The sequence below is a fragment of the Dermacentor variabilis genome, chromosome 5, assembly GCF_050947875.1.
Source record: "Dermacentor variabilis isolate Ectoservices chromosome 5, ASM5094787v1, whole genome shotgun sequence".
In the NCBI taxonomy this organism is placed as follows: Eukaryota; Metazoa; Arthropoda; class Arachnida; order Ixodida; family Ixodidae; genus Dermacentor; species Dermacentor variabilis.
In genome coordinates this window covers 136,822,406-136,848,269 of record NC_134572.1, presented here as the reverse complement: position 1 = coordinate 136,848,269, position 25,864 = coordinate 136,822,406, and the positions used below count along the sequence as shown (strand labels likewise).

The window sequence follows — 25,864 nt, the reverse complement described above, 5'->3', positions numbered from 1 at the left end:
TTTCATTAACGCTTGCTAGCCTGGAGAAGACAGACGTCTGTCTCTAAGGTCACAGTCATCTATAGAAAAGGAACTGAGTCCCGGAAAGGTACAGCGTAAATGCTCGCATGGATCTTAAATGTTAGCACCATATATGCACACATTTCTACTATTGTTGCCTGCATCATTGGCACCTGAATGGCATGCTTCACTTTTTGTAAGTATGCAAATGGCATGATGGGTGCTTATGCTTGCACAAAGGTTGCACTAGTTGACGTAGCTTATGAGCATGTAAGGATATTGCACATTAAATGTCACCTTTACTAGACACTGTCAGATATATTATGCTCCTTAGCTATCATGCATGCTCAACAAGTAGCCGTCACAAGTGGTCATCACCACCACTAGGTAGCTAAATTTATTAGTTTCATTCAATTTAAAAAAAAAGTCTCACATTCGTAAGCTGCCTGTGCAAAGCATTGATAAGTGCTGTATTTCTTGTATTATGTGGTGAGTTCGTTTTTGGAAATGGTTACTGTTCTGTGTGCCATGCATGTGTCACTGTTTGCACATGTTTTGATGCACAGTTTTGCTAAACATGATGTTCTTGTACCAAAATGTCATAATCACTTTTGTACGATTTTTGCTGCCTTGTGTATGATAGGCTTTCTTTGTGATCTGGCCTTTCACTTATATGCAACTTGCAATATGTAATTCCTAATTTTTAAGCTTAACAATATTTGCTTTCATTGTGCCTGCTAATACTAATGCGAAAGAGAATGCATGCATGCAGCAATGCTTGATGTTTAACCTAATGTAATGTGTGAATAGATGTGTTGTGCATGTGTGAATGCAGTCAGAATATCTTGTGCAATAGTGTGGCAGTTAAGCACAGTCACATGGCAATATGAAACAGTCATTCGAGAAGAATAAACGCATCTGTAGTTTCACTCTGTGCTTAATGTGCCTATTACCATAATGCTGTATTATTTTGTTCAGTAGGTAGTTGCAGCAGATGCGATAACTGAAGGTTCCTTGGATTGCTTTCTGTTGTCTTCCTATACAGCTAACCTGTAATGTTGTATCGTACACGTTGCCGTGAACGTTTTAGTTGTACTGTAGTCTAACGTATTTGCTTTTCTTGGGGCTGACTAGACTGAAGATTCTGCTGGAATCCCCCATCCTGCTACTTTTGAGGGCCCAGTCCTCTTCTCCTATCGTTCCAAGACATTGTTCACAAAGAAAAAGGTGAGTTATGGCTCTGTGTACAGTTGTACCCAGTCGAAGACAAACAAAGGAAAATCCAGATAATCGTTTTATCTAGTGCTACCATCTACTGCACAAGGTTTATGCTACTAAGGGATAGAAGTAACCAGTATGATGCCTAATGCGGATATCTTTGAATAACATATATTAACGCGATAGCGTTAAGGAGCTCATGTCTCAGAAAAGCCGGTGGCGTTGGCCGTGAACGAAAAATTCCGGAAGGCAATTCATAAATAAAAACAACTTGTAAGATGGGCTGGGTGGGAATCGAACCAGGGTCTCCGGAGTGTGAGACGGAGACGCTACCACTCAGCCGCGAGTTCGATGCTTCAAAGTGGGACAAAAGCACCTCTAGTGAATGTGGTGTTGCTTTAGAAACATGCCGTAGAAAATTATACTGCGGTGTATATCGGTACTTATAAGCATGTAAATTACAGAAGTTGCAGTTAAACGAGTAGCAAAGTACGTTTCCGCTACATTTCTTCTGCGCTTGGCACACATGCACAGCCATCTTGTGGCAAACACAGAAGACTACCTCCTCGCAATGTACAGTGCTGCCCTGACAGGGGGCGCGCCACTCGCCCGCTTCTCCTCTTCGTCTCGTTTGAGCGCATTGAGGCCGTGCGGGGACCGGTGCAAGGATGCCCCAATACCATTGTGTTTAATAAGTTTTCTCACTCTCTCCCCTTCCAACTTCCAGCGTGTGTCACTCGAACCCTCGTGTTTAGGCGACGCGGCTCCTCTTTCTGCTCACAGCGCGATTCCTAGGTGCAGCGTCCGATGCGGGACGCCTCTGACGTGATCGCTGCGCCATAGCGTGTCTGGTGGGAAAGCGTCCCCTGCAATGTTTGCCGTGCTGCTGGTGAGGAGTCATGCGTCTGCATGGTGCTCCTGGAACAAATAATTAGAAAAAAGTTGCACTGTGGACTTAGAAGTGCTGTATATGAAAACTATGTCTTTGTGTGACTCAAGAGCATGCCGAGCGAATGAGTTGGCAGTGCTAACGGGGTGCGATAACGCTATCGCGTTCCACTCTTGAAGGTGAAGCTTAAGCGTCCTCCAATTTTTTTTCACTTGCCTGCCTTTATTCGAAGTTGAGGCTGCTATGTGCAATTGATTACCAGTAGAGCATTCCCCCAAGAATGGACATCCCTGTGTGTCGGTTGTAAAAAAAAAAAAAAAGAAGTAGCTTTGTTAATTTTTTATTCAAGAACAAAACCAGTGTGTGCAGCTATATTTCTTTGTAGTTTCTCAAAAAAATTTTATTTCATATTTATCAAAGTGTTTAAATCGGACCAAATAATTGCTGGTAAGCAAAAATCGTGCTGCATTCTAAAGTAACCAAACGCCAACCTCGCAAGTTCTGAGAACATTTCCTGCACTGAAATGTCTAAAACATGTGACAATATCACTGGTTGCTGGGCTAGTTGGTTCACTTAGGAACAAAAGAACATGACGATGCTGTTTTCGGTTTTGTTGTTTCTTCATGTCGTTCCATGTCTTTTACACCATAATATGTGAAAGCATTTGGAAATACTTGACATCACAGTGATGTACTTGAGTTGCTGTTTGGGCACAATATACACAATATGGTAGGTCAGCATTTCTTACCAATTGAATGCACAGTCTCAAAAGAAAGTTACTCCTCTAAACTGGTAGTGTCACTCCTTAATGCTCCGTTAAACACTATCAATCAATCAATCAATCAATCAATCAATCAATCAATCAATCAATCAATCAATCAATCAATCAATCAATCAATCAATCAATCAATCAATCAATCAATCAATCAATCAATCAATCAATCAATTCTAAAACGTGCTACGTATAGTTGGCCACTTCTGTTGCAAACCAAGGAAGTTGCAGCACAGTTTGTTTTTATTTTGGCAGGCTGCAATAAAGATCTTCAACTCGGAGTGGTCCGAGCGGTTTTCCCTGGATGCCGTTGGGAGCTCAGGAACCATAATTGCCAAATCCAAGGATGGCCACTCCTACCTGGTGCGTACGCTGTGTGCTCGGGAGTAGACATGGTTCAAGTCTCTACATTCAAACTGTGCTGTGGCAGAATGCAAGTGTAACGTCTCCAGCAACGAATGTAAATGGTGTTGTGTTCATTTTCCATTGCAGTTCATTTTTTTTTTTACTTTTTGTTCCAGCTAAGTGTTGGGATTACACTAAGTGCCACTGGCCTGACAAGAATTGTCACCTTCACACCATACTACCTTGTTTTGAACAACTGCAAGGTATGTTTTGCAACTATAAGGTATGTTTTTCAGGGTTTGGCTGTACCTGTGTGTTTGGCAAGAATAACTTTTTGGTCAGGCGTAGGTGTCACGTACAGTATCTCAATGACAGCATGTGCGTTCAGTCTCTCTGCACTACTTTGTTCATGAAGAACTAGTCCTATCCTTCTGAGACCTGAAGACCGCTCAGGAACGTTAGTCGCTTTTCAGTCAGTTATTATTACCGACTGCTATGTTACGGAAGTAAAAAAAAAATTGTCTGTCTAAACACTGCAGTTAGGTGTGAGCTTCTCACCAGGCTCCATTGCAAATTTTAGTTATACCACAGTTAGGCATGGAGCTCCTCACCAGGCTCCATTGCAAATGTTAGTTATACACTGGAAGTTTTAAAATGCCGTCTACGGATAATTTTACCGAAATAACATTTCATATTGGGTTATTATTGGAGGAGGTAAAAGAAATTGGACATCCCGTTACCATACCGCCAGGAGGTAAGCGGGATTGCCAGCAGAGGCATGCTCTCCCACTGCCTCGAGTAGCATCCGCAAGTGACGTTCCTTCCCCTCATTCTCCCATACCAGAGCCGAGGGACCATGTCGGGTTCGCGTGACAGGCCCTGCCTCCTTTTTATTTCTTTTCCTTTTTTTTCTTCTTTTTTTGTATTGTCAGTGCGTGAAGCATGTGCTGCTCCTGTCTGTCAAATAGCCAAACCCGATGAGGGGCCATTTAAAGCAACATTTCCATGCGCATAGGCAATGAAACCATTTCCCATAAAAAGTGCTGTATACAGACTTTTCTTCTCCTACACACGGAAATCACGATTCAACATCATGTGATTGGCTGTATTCTGGATTGCAGTGTCATCTCACTATTGAAAATGCACTTAACTGTGCTTTTTGTGGTCTCTTGCAACACGATGGTCTAGTTCAATTTACTGCAAATTTTATAGAACTTGGGTGGCAAGATTATAATTAAGCCACTTCCATGTATCTTGCATAATAGTTTTCAAGTTAACTTTGAAAGGGATTGAAGACAATATGCAAATAATGTACGAGGGGTCTCGAGGACAATACCTGAGAACTTGTAAGAAATCTGAAATTCAATTTATAATGTACAGTATACTTTACAACAAATTTTGCTGCGAGCATGTCGATGAGACTTGTGCCTGAAGTGTACAACGCAACATAATTTCCTACAAAAATTACTAGAGGTAAATTTAGTGCTAGTGTCTATGGGAGCTTCAAGCATGGCAGTTCAGCCAGTGTAGGAATGATGGCCAGTACATACGTGCGTTTGCTTAAACTTCATCCTTCTGGCTTCCAACAGCTTTGCAACATGTGTTCGACGCATTTACTGTCTCTTAAGTTCTGCCAAGACGGACAGTGCCAGTAAAGGAGTCACTATTGGGATCACCATAGTGGTCAGGAGCATGCAGGCCTGCTGGTCAAGTTCAAATTATCAATCGAAGGCCAATGTTAGGACAGAAATAATGAAAGTATGGGCCTGTAGAAATGCATGGGTGCTGGCCAGCATTGAATTATCTGAAGTGGTGAATTAACCAGAGTCAAATTAACAGAAGTGTACTGTACTATCACTCCTATGCTCGAGTAATGATCACAGCACCATAGTTCTCTCTAGCACTTTTTACAAGAAACTCCATGGTGCACAAGGAATGGGCAATACCAGCTCATGCTGCTGCCTCCTATCGCACTCTAGGCATGCTTGTGTTCATTCACATAATATTTTTATTATCATTACTATTTTTTATCAAATTGTGATTTGTTGCTACTGAACATGCTTCTGAAAGTTATCTTGAAATGCTGCAGTAGGATCACAACTGCTACAGTTGGTTTCTTGGTAGTCATGCTGATTACATGATGGCATTAATTTCTTTCTTCAGACTACGGTCGAGATCAAGGAGTATACGGAAAATTCTGTGTGGATGAGAATACTGCCTGGAGCTGTAAGTACAACAGCGCTATGTCAAAAGTATTCAGTAATAGTTAGGATTACTATTTAATAGGTATTATTATTTTGATCACCAAATACCTGCATTGCACACAGGTATGTTGGAATGCATTGCAGGTTTCATACCTGCACCCTCATGCTGCTATGTTTGCTCAATCCTTTTTTTATCCATACTGCCAAAGACGAATTTTATGCCATTGTACAGATTAGCAATCTGCTGTTATTCAATGAAGGCTTTGCCAGACATAAAATGGTGTAGCATATTTTTTTCCTAACTTCCCTTTCATCTATTTTTGCTCACAGATGAAAAAGAAAGTGTTGTAACTTTCTATTTTCTTTGTAGTATGCCTTGCATATAGTATAGGGTGTCCCAGCTATCATGCTTATCAAGCTTATCAGCTTATCAAGCTTATCAAAACCAATTGCATGTCATTAGCAGCAACCTGAAAAAGCATCTCGTATTTTTTTCTTTCTAGTTGATCAGTTTTAGTGAATAATTAACTAATTACTACATTAATGGCAGAAATGCCAACATTGGTTGTTGCCATTTGCCAACAACTACCTTGCCAACATTTGCCAACATTAGTTGTTGGCATTTGCCAACAATGACTTCGAAAGCACCAATTTGAGTTTCTTGTGACACGCTAAATTTTGCACTGCACTTTTTCTCGCATATTAAAAAAAACCACCGAAATGCAACAATATACCATGTGACATGCAAAACATGTGAGAAGGAAGGAAAAAAAAAAAGAAAACTTTTGTAACACATGGAAAATAGAGTTGTGCGAAATACAGTTTGTTACAAACAATTGAAATTTGTTTTTGAAGTTGCTTTAACATGTAATATTAACATGTGTGCCATAAATATAGTAATGTAAAAGGTAGTTAATTAATAATTACAAATTCAATAATTAACTAGGAAAAACAAAAAATATGAGATGCTTCTTCAGTTTGCTGCTAGCGACACGATCTGCATAGAAGGCATTTCTCCAAAACTTTTCTGCATGATAGCTGGGACACATGCTGTATGTAATGACCGTTGTAAGTCTTAGAGATGACCCACTGCCTTAGCCCAGTGGCCATGGCGTTGCTGCTGGCACAAGGTCATGGGTTAAATCCTAACTGCAGCAGCTGCATTTCAGGGGAAGCAGAATGCAAAAACACTCGTGTACTTAGATTTAAGTTTATGTTAAAGAAACCTAGGTGGTCAGAATTAATCCGGAGTCCCCTACTACAGTGTGCTTCATAATCAGATTGTGGTTATTGTTGTTTTGGCGCTTAAAATCCCAGAATTTTTTTTTTTCAGTCTTGGAAACTATGTTCACTGTGTTCACTCTTACCGAAGCACTCTGAAGTCTGCTGTCTACAACGTTCAGGTTTTTGTTAGAACGTGAGGTCAAAGATTTCAATTCCTGGCCATGGCAACTGCATTTTGATGGGTACACAATACAAGAATGTTGGTGTACTTAGATTTAGGTGCAAGTTAAAGAACCTTAGGTGGCTGAAATTAATCCGGATTCTTTACTGTGGTGTCTCTCGTAGCCCATGTGCTGCACTGGCATACTAAACCCAACAATTTGATTTTAATTTGATTTTAGGGACAATCCCATCCCTTTTGTACTGCTCCTAGTCAGGGCCTTTATGGTCAATAATATCAACTGAACAAAAAATGCTGCATAGGGTGTAATGTGCTGACATGGTGTTTTGCAACTTGTTTTGGACAGTGTGTACCGTTCTGGCCTAAAGAAGTCCAGAAACTTGAGCTCCTGGCAAGGTATGCAGACACAGAGGAGTGCACGGTGCCCTTCTCATGCAAGGAGACAAACTCCGTCCTACTCAAACTTGCAAACAAGGTGAGGCCATAGGTATCACTGGAATTGTAGTTGTTTGAATTTCCTTGGCCTTTGTAGCTGCAATGTTACATTACTAAAGTAGACGCAGGGCTGTTTTATGTTATTGCAGTATAACTCCATTTTTGCCAAGAGCTTGCTTGGTTGCACTAGCAAGTGCTTATTCTTTCAGTTCTGTCTTTTTATTGTAATAGCAATTATGAGGGCACTCAAGACATGTTTGCGCCACTGGCATCGTCGTGCTGTCGGCAGCGCACATATACAGACTGTGTGTGGTGGGTTAGAAGATCTTTAAAGACACAAAAGGCACGCAGTGTTTTTAGCTGCAGGAATGAAGAAGCCAAATAGGTGCACCATCACGCTCTGAAGCGAAGCTAGGACAATGTTCAGAATTCAGGACAGTGTTCAGGACAGAAGTTAGGACAGTGTTCAGAAGCTAGGACAGTGTTCAGTGTTCAGAATGAGCGTTGTGCATACACACTTAGTGTTCCATCTGTGCAGTTGTGTGCATACAGTAGTCTTTGCAGAATAGGCAGTAAGTTTCAAGCTAAAAAATACCAATGGTTTTCCTTCGGTCTCATCTCATGAGTTATCAAGATGCAACACCACTGGCAGCTTGCCTCATTGCTCCAGCGTCGTGAGACATGACCAGCAGCGGCCTCGCCTTGCATACTGTGTCGTGCCAACGTGTCACTCCCATGTATTGTTGAAAACCATCTGAGGAGCTTCAACGCAATGTTAAACCTTGCTGTTGCTTTCACTGGTTTGCTTCTCAAGTGAAACTGCAAAGTTTTTCTTGGTTGATATGAAAGTGCAAAATTTTTATCGGCATTCGAAATAAAACTTTAGTTGCAGCCTAATTTACTTGCTTGTAGCTCTGACACTACATTAAGAAATAAGTGTTAAAGAAATCAAAATGGGCCGAAAAGCAGCTTCACAAAATATACATCTGAACTTCGATATAACAAAGTCAGTCAATACAACACTTTATGTCAAAATTTCACTATATTGAAATTCCACCCTTTATGCAAATAAGTGCAGTTGCTGATGAATTTTTCTTGCATGGAAGGGGCTGTAAAATTTTTTAGACTTGTTGGGCAGCTGTAAAAAAAAAATTCGATTCCAAAAAATAAGAAAGATCATTTTGTTGAATTTCAGAGTCGGTGACCAAATATACACTTTCATGCAGTATCAATGACATTTTCACATCGGTGGTATGAAGCGTAGCCTGCGAAGCTGACATGTCGACTCCACTGTCGCGACCAACAGTGTCGCCCTCAGTCGGATGACGCTAGCAGGAAGAGCGCAAGCAGATGTGAGCAAATGCTTCTTCTGCCACTTGCTTCAATGCATCACCAAAACTTGAGAATATGCGACCTCCAGCACTAAACACATGGGAAGACAGTGCACACGAAGCCACGAACATCTCAGCTTGCCCGGCCTTTGCATCCACTATAGATAACTGCTGAGGTAGGGCGCACGGGCTGTGTACGGGCTCAGCTGCACCGACAGCCATGCACAGCAACGAGCGGGATAGAGGAGGAGATGTGCGCGTGTGACCTTTCATATTGATATTGAGGGTTTGATAAAGGCTTGCCTAGTTGAGAACAACCATGGCATGAGGAAAGAAAAACACAGATTCACTGACCGCAAGAAATTGAGTCCAAAAGACTATGAAGACTAAAGGATAAATAAACCATCTGAGCCAGGAGACATGAGACAACCCTTCTGAGCCAGGAGACAACACAGGACTAAGAACTGAGCAAAGTTTGTGTACAAAGATACTGTATGAGAGCTGAAACAGCCTTCAGTATTTTGCAGATTCTTTTAACCTTTTAGCTTTTGCTACAGTCAGTGTCAGTGCTTTTTTTTTCTTTGCCACAGTATATTTTCGTGTATTTCATCTTTGTCATGAGAAATATGCAAATCAGAGTAGTTTAAATGGCTATCTCTAATATTTTTGGAAAGTGCAGTCCATGGTTCAAAAGGGAATAGATTTAACATCCAGGCAGGTTTGACTGTTTTTGCATTCTCAGTATTTCAAATGGTGCTGTGTTGTCATTGCTGGCTTTTACCTCTTCTTGCAGAAGGGTGGCTTGTACATGGCTTGCCAAGTGAGCGAGAGTGCAGCTGTGGTGAGCTTTGGTGACTACGAAGATGGACTGTCACCCGTCTTCTTGGTGAACCAAAGCAGTGCAGCGTTGACCTACTGCCAGCAGTATGTAGATCTTGCTCATGTTTGTATAGTATTCTCATTGGGGCTTTAGCCCTGTTTACTTCCAATCAGTTAATGCGCTAGTGAGCCGATTTCGAGTGTAATGCTTCAGTGTAACACTCGAGAATGCACAACACTTCAAATGGCAACTGCAACGAAATTTTAGACCTTATAAAAAGCTTAATTTAAGACAGTGTCAACATGGAGCAGCCAACCTTCAAGATTTTATATTTCAGACATGAGTGGATGCGTTAAAAGCTCACAAGATTATAGATGTTTTTGATACTGGAACTCAGTGCCACCATTGGCCACTCACCATAACTGACACAGGAGTCAGAAGGTTGAGATGCAGAGCAGTGCCTGGCCATGACCACCGAGATTAATGAGTGCCCGTAGCACGCTAAAAATCCCTGAAGTCATGTTCTGGGATTTGGGTCATATACACCAGGTCTCTGTGTCATCTGCTTAGGTGCTATTTTAAATGCCGTTATTATTAAACAATTGCAAACCCTGCAGCTTTTTCAAGATTGCTTCAGTTGTATGCAATGCCTGTATATAACCAATAGGTGGGCAGCAAAATGGCGTGTTGTCTGCTACAGCACTTCCACTTCGAGGCCCGGCTCTTCATTGCTCCGGGATTCCTGCCGTGCTTTGTAATCGGGTAGGAGACATAGACAATTCGGTGATGCAATTATGACCGGCTGCCCAGTGATTGTCTGCTTGTACTCTTATGTGAACGGAAAGAAAATGTTTCGCAATCCATGGAATGAAGTGTGCAAATATAAATGGGCAGTCGCCGTTGATAAGCCACGCGAAACAGAGGTGTGGGTCCCGAGTGTAGCAGCCAGTATGTGGGTAGAGGTTTGATACTGTTAAAAATGTCGACCCGGGGCCATTAAGGTCACATGGGCATAGCAGGCTGGAGCTCGACCAGCAGCAGAAAGGGACCCAGGCAGAGACAAGGCGGCGACATAATGAACAAAGTGTTTAATTTCATCGCTACAGAGCAGTCAGCCCTGCAAGCTTCATGACGGAGAGCAACACAAACCCTCTAAGCTTGTGCTTGAGGCTGTGGGCTCTTGGCAGGGACGCTTTTATACCATGTCTGGAATGCCCTTGCCCAGGAGAAGGAAGGAGTGGATGCCCTCCACGCTTGCGGCCTCCGTTCAGTACATGCAAGTCAGTTCAACAGATTTCTCAACTATCGTTGGTGCAGCAGAGGGAAAGGCACTGACATGCACATGCGTGCATTAACACACACGCTCACACACACACATGTATATATTTATATACACAATAGAACCTCGTTCATCAATTTCGATTACATACATTTTCCGGCGCCAAAGTTTGCAATCAAGAACATAAAAAATTACCCAATACAGTTACGCTCATTTCTGACCGGTTCATACATTCCCAGAAAACACAATTTTTTCGGCACCAATGTTCAGTACGTCTCTAAACTGTGATCTTCTGATACATTTTCCGGCCGCTAGATACTATGTAAGCAGGAAAATGCGCAAGGCATGCGCGATAAAGAACAGTATATAGCTGCCCACCACGGCAACTTCACCGCAATGTTTGCCCTCCTGTCTCATGTGAAAATGCTGGCGCAGTGTCATGACGATGGTTAGCCGCTGCTTGAAGACGGCTATGCACGGTATTAAAGTGAGACGCAGGAGTCCTGAACTGCCACACCACACAAGTTCCGAACCCTACAGAGAGCAAAATAGTTACTTCGCCATGGTTGGGTATTTTTTTTTTTTTTTTGGTTTCAGAGGCGAATCTAGTTTATGTTCGTTGGCAGGACAATTTTATTTTATTGAGACAGTGCTTTAAATACAGTCAAACTTCGTTATAGTGAAACGGGATTGTATGAATTAACGGATGTTATGAATTAAGTGACATTCTCCCTTGAAATCCTCATAGATATTCATAATGCAGTACATACAATAATAGGTATAACAAAGTAAATGATATACCAAAGTAATTCTGGCTCCCCCTTCAACTTCGTTACAACAGGGTTTTATTGTACATAGATGTCTATAGGGATCTCAAGAGGAATTTTATTTCCTTCGTTATATCTATTATTTCGAAATACAATGAAATCTCAATACAACGAACTTCAGGGGACCGTGGTAATTGTTCGTTATCCTGAAAAGTTGTTATAGTGAAGGCACCAAAATTAACCATTCCACCCATCAACCCATCAGTTCGTAAGTTGTCACCATATGAGCTATCCATGAAAACGTCGCTGTTGACTCTCGTCCGGCGCTGGCGATCGACGTTGGCGCTCGTCTGGGCAGAACATGCGCTTGCAAGACCTGAGGAGTCGTTGCCTCTGCAATAGGGGGGCGAAAACAAAAAAGAAAAGGCTCTGGGCCACGTTCTTCCTTTCTTTTTTTCTTTTCTCGGGCACAGTCTTTGGTTTTCCGAACCCATGCACCAAGGCATCCACTATCGGCGCCTTTTCCTCTGCTAGCCTACTGTTTCAGCTGAATCCCCAAATTTCGGAATATTAGTTCATAGTGCTGAGGTGTTGTTAACATGACAAGGAAAATGAATAACGATCATTATTCTGAAAAATTTGTTAATGTGGTGTTTGTAGTAATGAGGTTTCACTTTATCCCATTTCGTTATGTGAGGTTTGACTGTACTTTATTTTTTGTAGTCGTGTCACTATATAGTCACTATATAGCAATATGATTCTATATGCCGCTCCACATATTTCTCTTTTCAGAGATAATTGCTGACATGAAGCACTCTCAATCCCGTGACGATCATTTGAAGCCACCTCACAGGCTCAGTTACTGGCACTGAGGACATGCTTACCACTAAAACGACGAAACACTGACGAAAACAAAAATGACAACGCCACCGGTGTCATCATTTTTGTTTCTGTCTGTGCTCAATCTTTTCAGCAGTAAACATGTCCTTCAACAGTCTCCAACGAGGCTCAGAACAAGTTCTACTGGCACAGAGTTTCCATGATGTAGTCATTTTGTCAGTCCAGCTTCAATCTCTTGACCATTTTGCTCATTTGCTCATTGACAAGCCAGTTTGGCTACTTCTTGGCTACTTTCTTTGTTTGTCTGGCAACCTTGATTATCTGGGCAGTTGTGAGTACTGCACGTCAGGTTGCGTTTGTTGAATGCGATTCTCTGCGCATGCAGTGGTTACAGGGACATGTCCATATACTCCCTGCCACCGAAGACAGCAGCACACTACACCTGGGACAATCCAATGTCAAAGCGCTGCCTCCTGTGGGGCCCTGCTGACTGTGCCAAGCTCAATAAACTTGAGCTACTTATGGTGCGTTCTTACAAGTTCATTTGCCTAACCCTTTCCTTTGTATGTAAAGTGGAACAATTTTCAGGCCTTCTATTCTTTTTTTTTTTTTTTACTTGGAGGACTATTAGTGGCAACAGCTACTGTCAACTATTGCTTGAACCCACTCAGACGGGAAAATTTAGTGTCACTTTGAGTGAGTGCACTTCAGCATCAGTGTCATATGCAGGCTGATAGACAGAAATGTTTAGTGACACTTGTAGAATGGACTTGCCAGTGAGTGCATTCGTCCAACTCACTTTACTGTGTCGAAGTGTGTAACCTCGGCAGCAGTGCGTAAAAATATTATTTATATATATATATATATATATATATATATATATATATATATATATACATCCAGGGTGCTATCAGCACTAATTCTGAAACCACAATTTTGTTTTATTATTTCAGCTGTTATGAGAGAAACTGTATGAGAGAAAAGGCCATATGAAAAGTAATTGTGAAAATTTTCAATAAAGACTGGTTATACCAATAACATACCACTACGTAGTACCACATAATGTGACAAGGTAAAGTGACACTTCATGTATAGTATACTCTCTTGCTACTTTGCTTGCATCGCATGTTTTTGAAATTAGACTTTCACACAGCGTAAACAGAATGTGTCTTAGTACCATATTCACATGGTCGCATGGTTGTAAGTAGACATATATTTTTTTTAATTTTAAATCCAAATGAGTGGGGGGAGGCAACTTACAATTGAAATCAAAGCATGGCACTGCCATTAAAGGTGAGACAGGTAAAAGATGAGGGACACTATGACATGGTTGCAATTTTATATTTGCTTTCCGCGTGCTTGTTCTGGAGGATTTTTTTTTTTCAACAACTTTTACTGTAAATATGATGCTCACAGGAGCGTCGATAGTTGATGTAAAAGCTGCAGTCAAGTTGTGCTACATTACGGGCAACATGGTGGTCAAGTGGCGCCACCTGGCATGGCTCTGAGTCTGGGGGCATCCCTTAAAGATCACATTCTCAATCTCCTCAACACTCCTTCCGTGGCCACCTCAGAGCCAAGTTGAAAGCAGAGCTGTGGAGAGGGCGTACACACAGGCTTGGGGTTTTCCGGCACTTGGACGGGTCAACTTTAACGTCTCTATGTTTGTGTGAACAAGCCTTTTATGACATGGTCCGCCATGAGTACGAGTGACTGTCGGCAGAAGTCTGCAAACTTATGCCAACCGAGCTTGTGAAAAGAGGCTCCCCGATGGCTTTGTGCGTTTCTGTGCTTTCAGCATTCACAGCTATTGTTCCATGCAATGTTGTAGTGTGGTCATTTGTGAAGTGCAGGATTTAGCTGCACCACAATGTGCTGCGGGACTGCAGCAGCGATGACGGCAGCAGCACTAGTGAAAACGATGGAACGAGTGAGCACGAGTAGTCCAGCAACTAATAAATTGTAGCTGTAGAATGCATCATGCATCCATCAATATGTATGCCCTTTTTTATTTATTTTTGTTCCTGACGTACGAAAAGAGGGGTTGACTCATACCAGGGTGTCTACCAACCGGGAAAACCGGGAATTCTCAGGGATTTTTAGTCTGGAAAAACTCAGGGAAAATTCGGGGAATTTGTGCCTCTATCAGGAAAATTAGCTGTAATTTTATTAAAAGAGTCGGAAGTCGCGGTAATGCTGGCTCAAGTAACAGACATGCATCGTAACGAATCGTCTTTGACGCCCTGTCGTTGGCTTTAGGATTTGCCAGTGTAGAGTCAACGACAGACTTTCCGGATTCTCGATAATTTGGACGGCTTCGCGGCACCACCACGTACCCCATAGAGTCAATGTATCAGAACGTCTGAAATTTCGGACGCAAGAACTCTTTACCATCCGATTTTCCGGACGTTCTGCATGACCGCAGGTCCGAAACGGCATTAATCAAAGCCACCACCGCTGCCATTTTGATTACCTCGCCGCCTCGAACCGGCGCTATCGCACGCAGAACCGCTAGCAGCCGTAGCGACCGCGGCGGCAACGCTGCGCCTAGCTGCTTCGACGTTCGCTATTAAGCTTCTTGCTGTTCGGTGCCGTGTTTCTTCATTTCTGCGCTGCCAGCAATAATTTTGGCTTCGAAACTCGGGAAGCACGGCGCATTCCATAATGCTGGTTCTTAACAGTTAGTTTCGCCTCAGTACAGTTTTGTAACGCGGTGAAGCATTAGCAAAAGTATTGCGGTGAAGCTTAACAAGCGTAGGAAGGGTCAATTGTCACGGGACACAGTATGTATTCCTTAATTTTACACGCGTGCACCCGCCCTCTCCTGTCACAGTAGGAGCACCGCTATGCCTGATAAGTGTACTGACAGGCATCCAGAGCTTTTACAGACGTGCCTGTGTCGATTTGAGCCCTTAAGAGCAGTAAAAGACATGCATTTATTTTTTCGGACTGCCTGATTTTTCGGAAGTTTTCGCGGCCCCTAGGGGTCCGAAAAATTGGACGTTGACTGTAAACTAACCAAGAGTATGCTTCAAATGGTCCGTAGTGTGAATGCACAACAACAGGATCACGAGAACAGAAAGGACCGACGCATTGAGGAATGAACGGGGAATGAAGTATGCGAGCGCTTCTTTGAAGGAGCCTGAGCTCAAAAAACAGTATTGGCTGACGCCGAGATGCAAGTGTCCCTCATACAAACCAAAATAAACTCTTTAAAGCAGTGAAACACAACACTGAGGGGTCGTGCGCGGGCTGAGAGTATGTCAGGACAGTTGAGGTTGACTTGCAAGGTGTTGAGAAAGACTCTCAATTGTGACAAAATTCGGGCCTCATACCACTGAGCTTGCAATCAGTTGGTATAAATAGCTCATATTCGAAAATATTTGCTTCTGTATGCATCTCCTTTTTATTCGTATTTAAGAATGTCTGACTCAATTTGCAATTTCTTTCGAAGACATTTTATTTGCTGTGCATCTTACTAACCTCTCCCTTCTATTCTTTTTTGAATAACATAAACACTACTCCTTAGTATTCAAATTAGATTAAGTAGGTTCTTTTAAAAAAATTTTTTCATATGCTTACTAAAGAGTGACAGCATTGGGCGATATGGTTCCAGCCCGTCTTGACATAAAACATAGTTCTGCATCACTCAGGGAATTTCGCAAGGGCACTCAGGGAAAACCTGGAAAACTCAGGGAATTTGGAAATGTCAACTTGGTAGACACCCTGCATACTTGAGTCTACCTAAATTATGTAAATATGGTATTGCTTTTCCCCAGTGTCCGCGGCAGCCGTCCACATGTGATGACTTGTTTGCAGGATGACTGTGACCAGATCCAGCTTAAAGATGACCGCAAGCTGTTTTGGATTGCATTCCTGAATGGCAGGCAGCGAACACTGCTCTTCACTGAAGACTCGGGCCTGGTCTTCAAGATACAAGAGGTCAGTCACAGAGCATTGGCTGTTGGGGGGGGGGGGGGGGGGGGAGGCTCTTTCAGCTGTGGGTTTGGTGTCCGGTGCCTACTCGCATAAGTCTTAGGCATTGGTGTGGGCTTTTGTAGGAAAAAAATTGAAAAATTTGAGACTATTGCTTTCCTCATGCATGTATTCTTTGCACATCGATTGAAAATAATAAAAATAAGAAGAATGGAGAAAGGAAAGAAGAAAGCAAGGTACCCAGCATCATTGGATGGACTCAGTGCTAGCAGTAAAATTATGCAAGGAAGCTTGAGTTCCATACTATGACACAACATCGAGTGAAAAGCAAAAAGAACATGCTGTTTCATGTGTTTATAGCTTGCACCATCAGTAGGTTAATAATGGAATAGCTTTGTTGGTTTACCTCTGGCTTGAAAACAAGTGCTTTCAGCCATCAGACTGAGTCACTGCACTGTTGGTGTGGGTTTGCTGATCTTATATATAAAAAAGCTTGAAAATGAGCACATTTAGTTCAATGAATGTTGTTTTTGGTAGCACTTAGGTGACTGACTTTTTTGGGGGACCTGCGCACCTGCCATGCTGCAGTGGAGTAGCCAGAATTTATTTGGGGGGGAGGGGGGTCTTTGCTGGCCACTATTCCTCCTCCTCCTTCACCTCTCTCTCTCAAATGCAAACTTCAGGGGTATAGCACCAAGCTTCTCAAAGTTTAGTTTATATATATATATATATATATATATATATATATATATATATATACACACACACACATTTTTGTGTTGCGGAAACAACACTTCGCTTAACTTCTGACAAAAGCTTTTCATTGCTAAAGGAGGCTGCCACTTAATATCAAATTATGCTATCATTCTTATGCTATTTTTAAAAATGATGATATTAAAAGAAACTAACATTTCATTTACAAATTGATGCATAGTATACAATGTATGTTGATGGTACATGACTTGGAAAATGAACGGCATTAAAAACAGGGCTGAAAGAAACAAGACAGTGCATTGTCGTGTGTCTTCTTGTTTGCAGCCCATACTTGTTGCAGCCCAGGTAAAAGTGGAGATATGCATTGTTTTCCAGCCAGGTCTTCTAGAGAGTGGTTTGGCCAAGGCTATGTATGGAAGAGGGCGGGCACTATTTCGCAAGTCACCTATCACTCAGTCTCACTTTTGGCCTTGTAGGCATGCTATGTTATTCCACATTTAAAGATACAGAAACAAAACTTTGCACTTGAACTTTGATAGTATTATATAATGCAAATTTCGCTCACTTTCAGTGGCCTGCTGTCCAGATTATATAAAGAGATATTTGGAAGTAACTTGCTATCATTGTATTGTGGTCATCATAGCGCTTATTGTTATTTGAAAACACTCGGGAATCGATGAGGCAGACAGTCTGAAGCAGGCTGCTTTCTGTGTTAGAAGCCTTTATTAAAAGTGCAGAATTCGTAGTTCGCAGTAAAATTAGGGCTAGTTACTGTGCGAGATTTGAGTGTTGTGTCTCCTGACACCCAGCTGTTCTGAAAATTGCCGACACATTTAGTTAGGATGGGCTGTCAGCAGCAAGCAGTACGTGCTATGACAGGGTAGGGGAACCTTAGCTAGGCAATAACCACGGCCATCTGGTATTGAGTGACTGGGCAGTGAGGAGCCGTTCTCCCTATGTCTGTAATTTTTCTCCGACTTTGTTCTTGATGCCTTTTATGCGAGCGTGTGCATGTGCTTGGGGGGGGGGGGTTCATCCGTTCAAACCTCCTACCTGACTACGCCAATGCCATTGTGGATGTGCCTGTGGCATTTTGATGCTGAATACAAGTTATTGTGTGTTACTCCTGGCTGCAGTGACCACATTCTAATAGGGGAAGATTGCAAAAATACTTGTGCACCGAAATATGGTAGCACATTGAATAATCCCAGGTAGTGAAAATTTATCAGGAAGCCTTCATCACAGTGTCCATTGTATCCCATGTGTTGCTTTGAGATAAATCAGTGGTCCTTTTGGTTCATTAACTCTAGCGCAGCTTGTTGTGTGCACATGAAATAACTGGGACTGGGTTCAGTCTGGCTGCATGATTTTCTGTACTCATACGCCCATTCGCTAATGAAAACTGTTATCACTGTGCACCAAATGTCTAATCACTTGTTCTTGTCCTCAAAATATTAATTTACATTGTCACTCTTGGATTTGCCTTCCTGACATGCTTATTTGTGTTTTTCAGTCTGGAGCATTGGAGCGGAACATCTATGACATGGTGCTGAACGTGCAAGCGGTTGGCATCTCTCTGGTTACTGCCATACCCAGGAGAGAGATCATCTACATCTCCATCACAGGGTTAGTATGCACATCAAGCGCAAGAACTGCTAGCTCTGATAAAATGTTTAGGCGTATGTGTTGCAGGCCCGATACTCAGTGCAGAGCAGCTAGACAATTTTAGTACAGCGCTTGGCCTGTTTTGTGCCACACTTCTTCGCACATTGTTCCCATTATTTTTTTTTCACTTGCCTTTAGGGATGTATGAATTGTTTAATGTTTTGAATAATGAACGAAGTATTACCAAATTCATTTTGGTCTTCGAATCAAATAGTCACTGTGTGTAAATGTAAATATTTTTTAAATAGATTTAGAGTAATTTATGCTGTCAACTGAAGGCTATCAAACAAAAAAATTGCAGCAGAACTGCGATAAACATTCATCCCAGTGGGCTTAGTAGGCATAAAACACGAAAAGTTAAGTAGCGGAGCACGATACAGTCAAATCTCGTTACTACAAACCCCACATTAATGAATTTCTAAAATATACGAATATTTTAAAAATCCTCGCTAGATTGCCTATATCTTCAATGTAAAAATATTTCAGAACTGCGAATTTCAATACAGTGCATATTTCAGAATAACGCACATAGTTTATTTTCCCCTTTATAACCAAGGAACATCAGTATTACGAATTTGGCTAAAAGTAACAGCGCCGCAACTCTCGCATAAAACAGAAACCACGAGTGCAGTAGCTATCATCATCGCCATGTTGCAGTAGCTATCCTCGTCACCATGTCGAGTGCCAACTGCTTCATCACAAACTTCACCAAGAACTTCACGACAGAGGTATGGCGATGCTAGCACGAGATCCAACGATGAATGCAGCTAGCGATGCCACCAAGAAGAAGCGAAAGCTGTGTTCGCTGCATGACAAATTGGACGTATTGCAGGAAATCGATGCAGGGAAAAAGCAAATTGATGTGTCCAGGCGCGTGGCATTGTCCCAATCCACCGTTGCGACCATTATGAAGGATCGAGACACGATTTTCAAGCTTCACCGGGAATTTCAACTCGCTCCTACGAGGAAATGGCTGCGACTGGGAAACCTACAAAATGTGAACCAAGCTGTTCTCACGTGGTTCAACAATGCCAGACTGCAAACGTTCCCGTGTCTGGCCCAATGCTCAAAAAAAAAAAGCCCGCGAATTTGCCGATGCACTTGAAATAACTGGGTTCGATGCCAGTGCAGGTTGGCCTTTTCGTTTCCGCCATAGGAACGGGATAACTTGGCAGGCAGTCTTGGGTGAGGAGAAGGCTGCTGACAGAGAAGGTGCGGATTCCTGGCGTAATGATCGTTTTCTAGGAGTGGCTCGACGCAGGTGAGACTGCATGTTTTTATCAGCTCCTGCCAGACCGGACGATGCACTTCAAAGAGCAGCAGTGCAAAGGAGGGAAGAAGTCGCATCCTCTCGTGACAGTCCTGCTCTGCTGCAATGCAACAGGCACAAAGAAAATTAAACCGCTCGTCATCGGCAAGTACGCGAAGCCTCGCTGCATGAAAAACATCATGTCATTACCGTACGACTACCGCGCCAACAAATGAGCCGGGATGACCAGTGAACTCTTTTCCGAGTGGCTCATCAAACTCGACAACCAAATGAGGAGGGATGAACGAAGAATTCTACTGGTTGTCGACAACTGCTCTGCTCATATTGTGAATGCTCGCTTGACGCACATTCACTTGGAGTTTCCGCCACCAAACAACTCGTCCTTGCTGCAACCCCTAGACCAGGGCATTATAAAGATTGTGAAACCAGAATTTTGTTAGCCCCTTGTGCAGCGGTTGATTATCAACCTCTGCCTAAAGCAGCTGACTACAATCAATATTCATCAGGCAGTGGAAATGCTCACAGGAGGTTGGTGGAACTTGAAGGCATCCGCCATTAGCAACTGCTGGCGAAACACAGGGCTTGTCAAAGTGCCTGTGCAGATTGCAGATGACCTGGAGGCGACTAACAACAAACCAGGAGTGCTGTGGACCGAGGTTGCGGAACTGCTGCCCACCGTCTCTTCCTTCGACAACTACGTAGAGAGCAACAGTGCAGCACTAATGGCGGCTGAACTAACAACCGAAGAGATTGTTAACTGCGTTCGCGACATTTCCAGTGACAATGACAACCCGAGCAAGACTACTGTGGGCCACCAAACACAGAAAATGAGATTGTGTCGAACATTGATGTTTTAGTGCACATGAGCAAAGCCCACACTCGCTTGGTGCAATGACGCACCCGTTGGGGTATTGCACAAAGTGGAAGATGTCGACTCATTCCTAATCGGTCGTGCGTGCTGCACGCGCTAGAATAAAATCACCGATTTATTCAAATAAAGCAGCTTTGAAGTGAGTGAAACATCTTTATTTGAGAGCATACTTGTCTGCAGACGCGTCTACTGCCAAGGTACATGATTTTCATTCCTAGGTTTGTCCACTGGCTTATAACTGCAAGTTTTTCATTGCAATGATATCTCAAAATAACGAGCGATTTTCGGCAGTCCCGCGTGATTCGTTATATTGAGGTTTGACTGTATTCGTCACTCAGGAAGCCATATGTTTTTGTCTAAACTGCTATTATTTGCACTCACCAAAGAGTCGTGAGTATATGAACAAGCTGCTTATTTGGTCATAATGCTTTGTTTTTAGTAAACACTTCATAATTTAACATGTAATCGCTGGGAGCTTGCTGACATTGTGAATACAGTAGAACCCCTTCGAATCAATCCCGTTTCGTACGATTTGCCAGCTCCAACATTTGCAATCAAGAACACAAAAAATGACCAAATATGAATATACTTCTACTTTGCTGGTTAATACATTCCCGGAGAGCACAATATTTCAGCCATAATGTTCAGTTCATCACTAAACTGCAATCGTATGATACATTTTCCAACCGCTAGATATGAATGAGAAAATGCATGAAGCCCATGTGATCGAGAGCACTAAGCGCCCGGCATGGCAGCTTCCCTGCAGTTGTTGCCGGCTATGTCACCTGAAAATACCCACACACACTCAGTTTCCTTTCCTCTCTGATGCCGGCAAATCTTTCATGCCAGCTGCCATTGCTGCCAACCCTGTTGCAATGAGCATCTTCACTTGGTTTCACAGCACACGCAGCATAGTGCCATTGGAAGTGTACTGCACACTTATTAGGCGATAACCTGAACATGTTGCCATTCCCTTCTGCAGGCAGCAAGATGTGAGTGTCAAGATTCGCTATGGCGGTATCGTATTCCAGTGTTGGCCATCAGATTGTTTTGTGTCGGTTTCCCGTCACTATCTTAAAAACGCTACACATGGGAGAACAAGAAAGCATGTCATGGGCCGCTTAATTCCCGCCAGTTCGACTCATGTTGGCGTCTCGTGCTGCAACGATTCTCACAGAGTGAGTGTGTCAAAGCTTCCTGCCAAAATGCCCCACCCGCAGATGCTGCTGACCGAGGCAGAATTCAAAGAGTGCAAACGTAAGCTTGCCAAAACCACAAAAACAATGTCTCTGGCCACTCGGGCTCTGCCAGCTAGACGAGTGTCAGCGTCTCGTGCTGCAACAATTCTCACCCAGTCGGCACGTCAAAACTTCATTCCAAAATGCGTTGCCCGGACAGGCTGCTGACTCGGGCTGAATTTGAGGAGCTCAATTGTAAGCTTGCCGAAGCTGCAAAAACGACAGTGCGCGTCTTGAGCCACCTGTCCCACCAGCTCGGCACGCGTTGGCGTCTCGTGCTGCAACAATTTGCGCAACGCTTTGCATTGCGTAGATGTCAACTAGAGTTGAATGTGCCATATTTTATTTTGATTTTCAATACTGCCTGTCCCGTCAGGGACCATAGCAGGTGTGCATACAAAATGAAATACATGGTAATAAAAGTGCACATACAAATTGCGTGTCAATAAGCCAAACAAGAAACGTCAAAGAACAAAGTAACAATACATATTAAAAAAATATATTTAGATATTGCATGTCTAGTAGACATGCGCAGCAATACGACGAATGCATAATGAAAATGATAGCAAACAGGAACAACAATAACAGAAAACACCTTCACAATAACCAGCATGGCTTACAAGAGTTGAAAAGCATATTATGTGAATAAGACTGCATTACTGATTGCTTGATAGGGATTCTAACCGTGATGTGAACTGAGATGAGTCTGCAGAAATGACTGAAGGGTTGAGGCAATTCCATTCCCTTATCACGAGGTGGAAATAAGAGTACATGAATGTGTCATTATGGCATGAATATTCTGTTAAAGCGTGTACATGTTTATGTCTCGATGATTGTGACTGCGAAAAACATGTATTTTGTTAAGTCTATTTTATAATAGTTGTGAATTAAGTCCGACATCATTTTATAATAATGGTGGGAATGTTTGTTTATAACTCAAAAACTATTTGCAAAGTATTCAATGTGTAATTTGGTTCGCTTCTGGCACTATACTTGGTTCAAATTCGATTTGGTCACAAAAATAATGATTCATGCACTACTTTCCTCGAAGTGGTACCACACATATATAGAGCATGGCAGGAGTTAAGCAGTTATACATTGATATAACAAAATCAGTAAAATTGGCAGTTTGCTTTGTTATATAAAAAATTGGCAGAGGCTTAGCTTGGCTAAGCCTAGTGGATTGCGAAAGCAATCTTCTGTTCAGGTTGTAGTGTTCCATACTGCTCATCGAACGTGTAGATGCAGTCTCGTCGCCATTTAAAGCATCCATAAGGCTTGCTGTTGAACGATCAGGTGTCGCCAAAGTCGCGTCAGCATTGAGAGCATGCATGATACTTGTAGATGCACCCAGATCAAGAGATGTTGAACGCATTCGCCTGGCTGCATAATATGCACGCCGTTTAGCTAAACGTTGTTCCCGCTCTTCATCCGTTCCTTCCGCACGCCGCCGCTTCTTAGCTGCAGCACATTGTTGCAGCTTCACCTTATACACATCATCCGACATACCGTGGAGGATTCGCTGGGACGACTGCGACGAGCCGAGTTGGGGGGCCGCTTTTCCACAGCTGGCATGATGTCACATAGAGTGAGCGCCTCCCCCACGGCAGCAGCGCGTGGAGGGTTCGCTGGGACGATCGCGACGAACCGAGTTGGGGGGGCCACTTTTCCACAGCTGGCATGATATCACGTACAGCGAGCGCCCCTCGCGACAGCGGCACGCAGCTGCAGCATGGAGGATTCGCTGGGACGATCGCGACGAGCCGAGTTGGGGCCCCGCTTTTCCACAGCTGGTATGACGTCACACATAGGTCACACTAAAGGTCAATGGTGGATTTTCCGGGACGACGGCCAAGAGCGGAAACCTCGAGCAGTATTGCTTTTGCAATAAAAATTTTTGTACTGAAATTCGACCTATTATGCAAGTAAGTGCAGTTGCCAATGAATTTTTCTCACACAGAAAGGGCCGTAAAATTTTTCATATTATCGAGCAGTCGAAAAAGGCAAATTTGAACGAGAAAATAATTCATTTCGTTGAATTTGAGAGTCGGCGAAGAAAGGTACGGTTTCATGCTGTGTCAACGATGTCTTCATATCGGTAGTACAAAGGGAAGCCAGCCACACTTTCGTATCCACTCTGCCCTCATGGCTGATAGCATCGCACACAGTGAAGCAATGCTATTTTGAAAAGCACCGGCAGCAGGGAGCAAATGTTTCATCTGCGTCTCCCTTCATTGCCTCTCCAAAACTTAAGATTACCTTGAGAAATTCGAGGCTACAACCATGTGCAGCCACGGCCGGGCTAGAAAAGGTGACATGCTCCTACCTGCTCGCTCTCTCTTTCCTCTCTCTCATGCGAGCTTGTTTGCGTTATCGTGAGCTCGCTCCCCTCTGCCCCTTCCCCCTGCTCATGCAGCAAGACAGTGCTCATAAAGCCACCATCGTTTCTGGCTCACTCTAGTATGCATTCACTCGCATCCAAAACATAAAGCACGCAGGGTGCTATAGGATCTTATTGCGCTTAGACTGTATACGGAACATGATGCTTCTCTGTGCCAGCACACGGTTTGAAAGATGTGCTCTTGTCAAGCAGCTGCTTGTAATCCAACTATTTGAGCATCTGAATCTGCAAAAGTTTTCGTTTATTGTCTCGCTATTCCTTGTTGGCGGCAGTAAAATTTCGGTATATTGAAATTGTGTATGGACCACACTTCATTATATTGAGATTCTAAATACATGGTGATCTATGGGAAAAAAAGATGGAAAATGAGAGACTTATTTATATAGTGAATATTATTATACTGAAGTTTGTTATATCGAAGATTAACTGTAGTTTGTGCCCCTCATTGAAATGCAGTTCTGGTGTGAAGTGGGAATCCAAGAAGGAGACGAAGAACTACTACAAGGCTGTGTCCACCAAGGAGTCGAACCAGTTGGAGTTACAGTACCAGCGCTACAACAATCTGCGCCGGATGGACAGAGACCCTCCCTCTGTGCTCATGGTCAATGGCTACGAGGTGAGGCATGCCAGGGGGCCATGTTGTCACACACAGGCACTCTGAACTGGGAGCCATGTTTTGTGACAGTCTGTTTCATTTCCTACTGTTTTTGGCCTTCGTTATTCTCGCCAGCACTGCCACACTGTTGCATCTCCAGGATGGGGTCTGTTCCCTTGCTTTTATTTCTGTGCTGTTTCACTAAAAAGAAGTGGTTCATGTTGTTGTGTTGCGGGGGGCTGATTTTTTCCCACTGAAATGTACCACCGTGGGGACTTTTAGGAATGAGCTCCAATTTGGAGCATCGTAGATTCAGTGTTTCGAAGACAGGCCGTTTATGAAACGAATACTGGATGCAGTATACTTAGTATTTTTGTTACGAAATAAAAAATTCTGTACTTACAAATATTGGAGCTCATCCATCATAACTTCACTCTAGGACTGAAGCCTATATAGGAACTGGCCAAAATAGTGCTTTGCCACTGATATCTCAAAAAGCTACATGTAAACTAGTGACAAAGGGTCCAAATGGACCTGCTATATGCTTGCAAGCACTACAACATGTCTTGTGTCAATAGCTCATGGACTTTTCTTCGTGGTTTCTGGATTGCTTAATTGTGGCAATTGGCCCAAACTGCTCATGAACTTGTGATGTGGGATCCATGCAGTTAAGATTCTTGAGTACTATACAGTATAATCTCGATTATATGAATCTCTTGGGATATTGCAAAGCCTTGTATCACCCGAAATTCATATCACCCAAGAACATCTAAAAAATTGGGAAATTAAGGTGGGATGTGGCAATGAAATGGCCGAATTGCTCAAAAAAATTTTTTATTAATATTGAACTGTGCAATCCTTCCTTTAT

At 42.9% G+C, this 25,864-nt stretch overlaps 1 protein-coding gene across 2 annotated transcripts in view; it reads left to right on the top strand.

Moving 5' to 3' along the window:
* The window catches only part of Vps13 (vacuolar protein sorting 13C), a 236,898-nt gene that overhangs the window by 170,068 nt on the left and 40,966 nt on the right, over window positions 1-25,864 (top strand). Inside the window, exons 52-62 of one of the 2 annotated variants that reach the window (XM_075693536.1) lie at window positions 20-88; window positions 1,135-1,227; window positions 3,136-3,243; window positions 3,402-3,488; window positions 5,389-5,451; window positions 7,181-7,309; window positions 9,394-9,524; window positions 12,692-12,830; window positions 16,126-16,248; window positions 18,470-18,582; window positions 24,858-25,017. In XM_075693536.1, the coding sequence (XP_075549651.1) occupies window positions 20-88; window positions 1,135-1,227; window positions 3,136-3,243; window positions 3,402-3,488; window positions 5,389-5,451; window positions 7,181-7,309; window positions 9,394-9,524; window positions 12,692-12,830; window positions 16,126-16,248; window positions 18,470-18,582; window positions 24,858-25,017 (1,215 nt within the window). The remainder of the gene's footprint in view (window positions 1-19; window positions 89-1,134; window positions 1,228-3,135; window positions 3,244-3,401; window positions 3,489-5,388; window positions 5,452-7,180; window positions 7,310-9,393; window positions 9,525-12,691; window positions 12,831-16,125; window positions 16,249-18,469; window positions 18,583-24,857; window positions 25,018-25,864) is intronic. The other variant, XM_075693537.1, reaches the window with a different exon arrangement.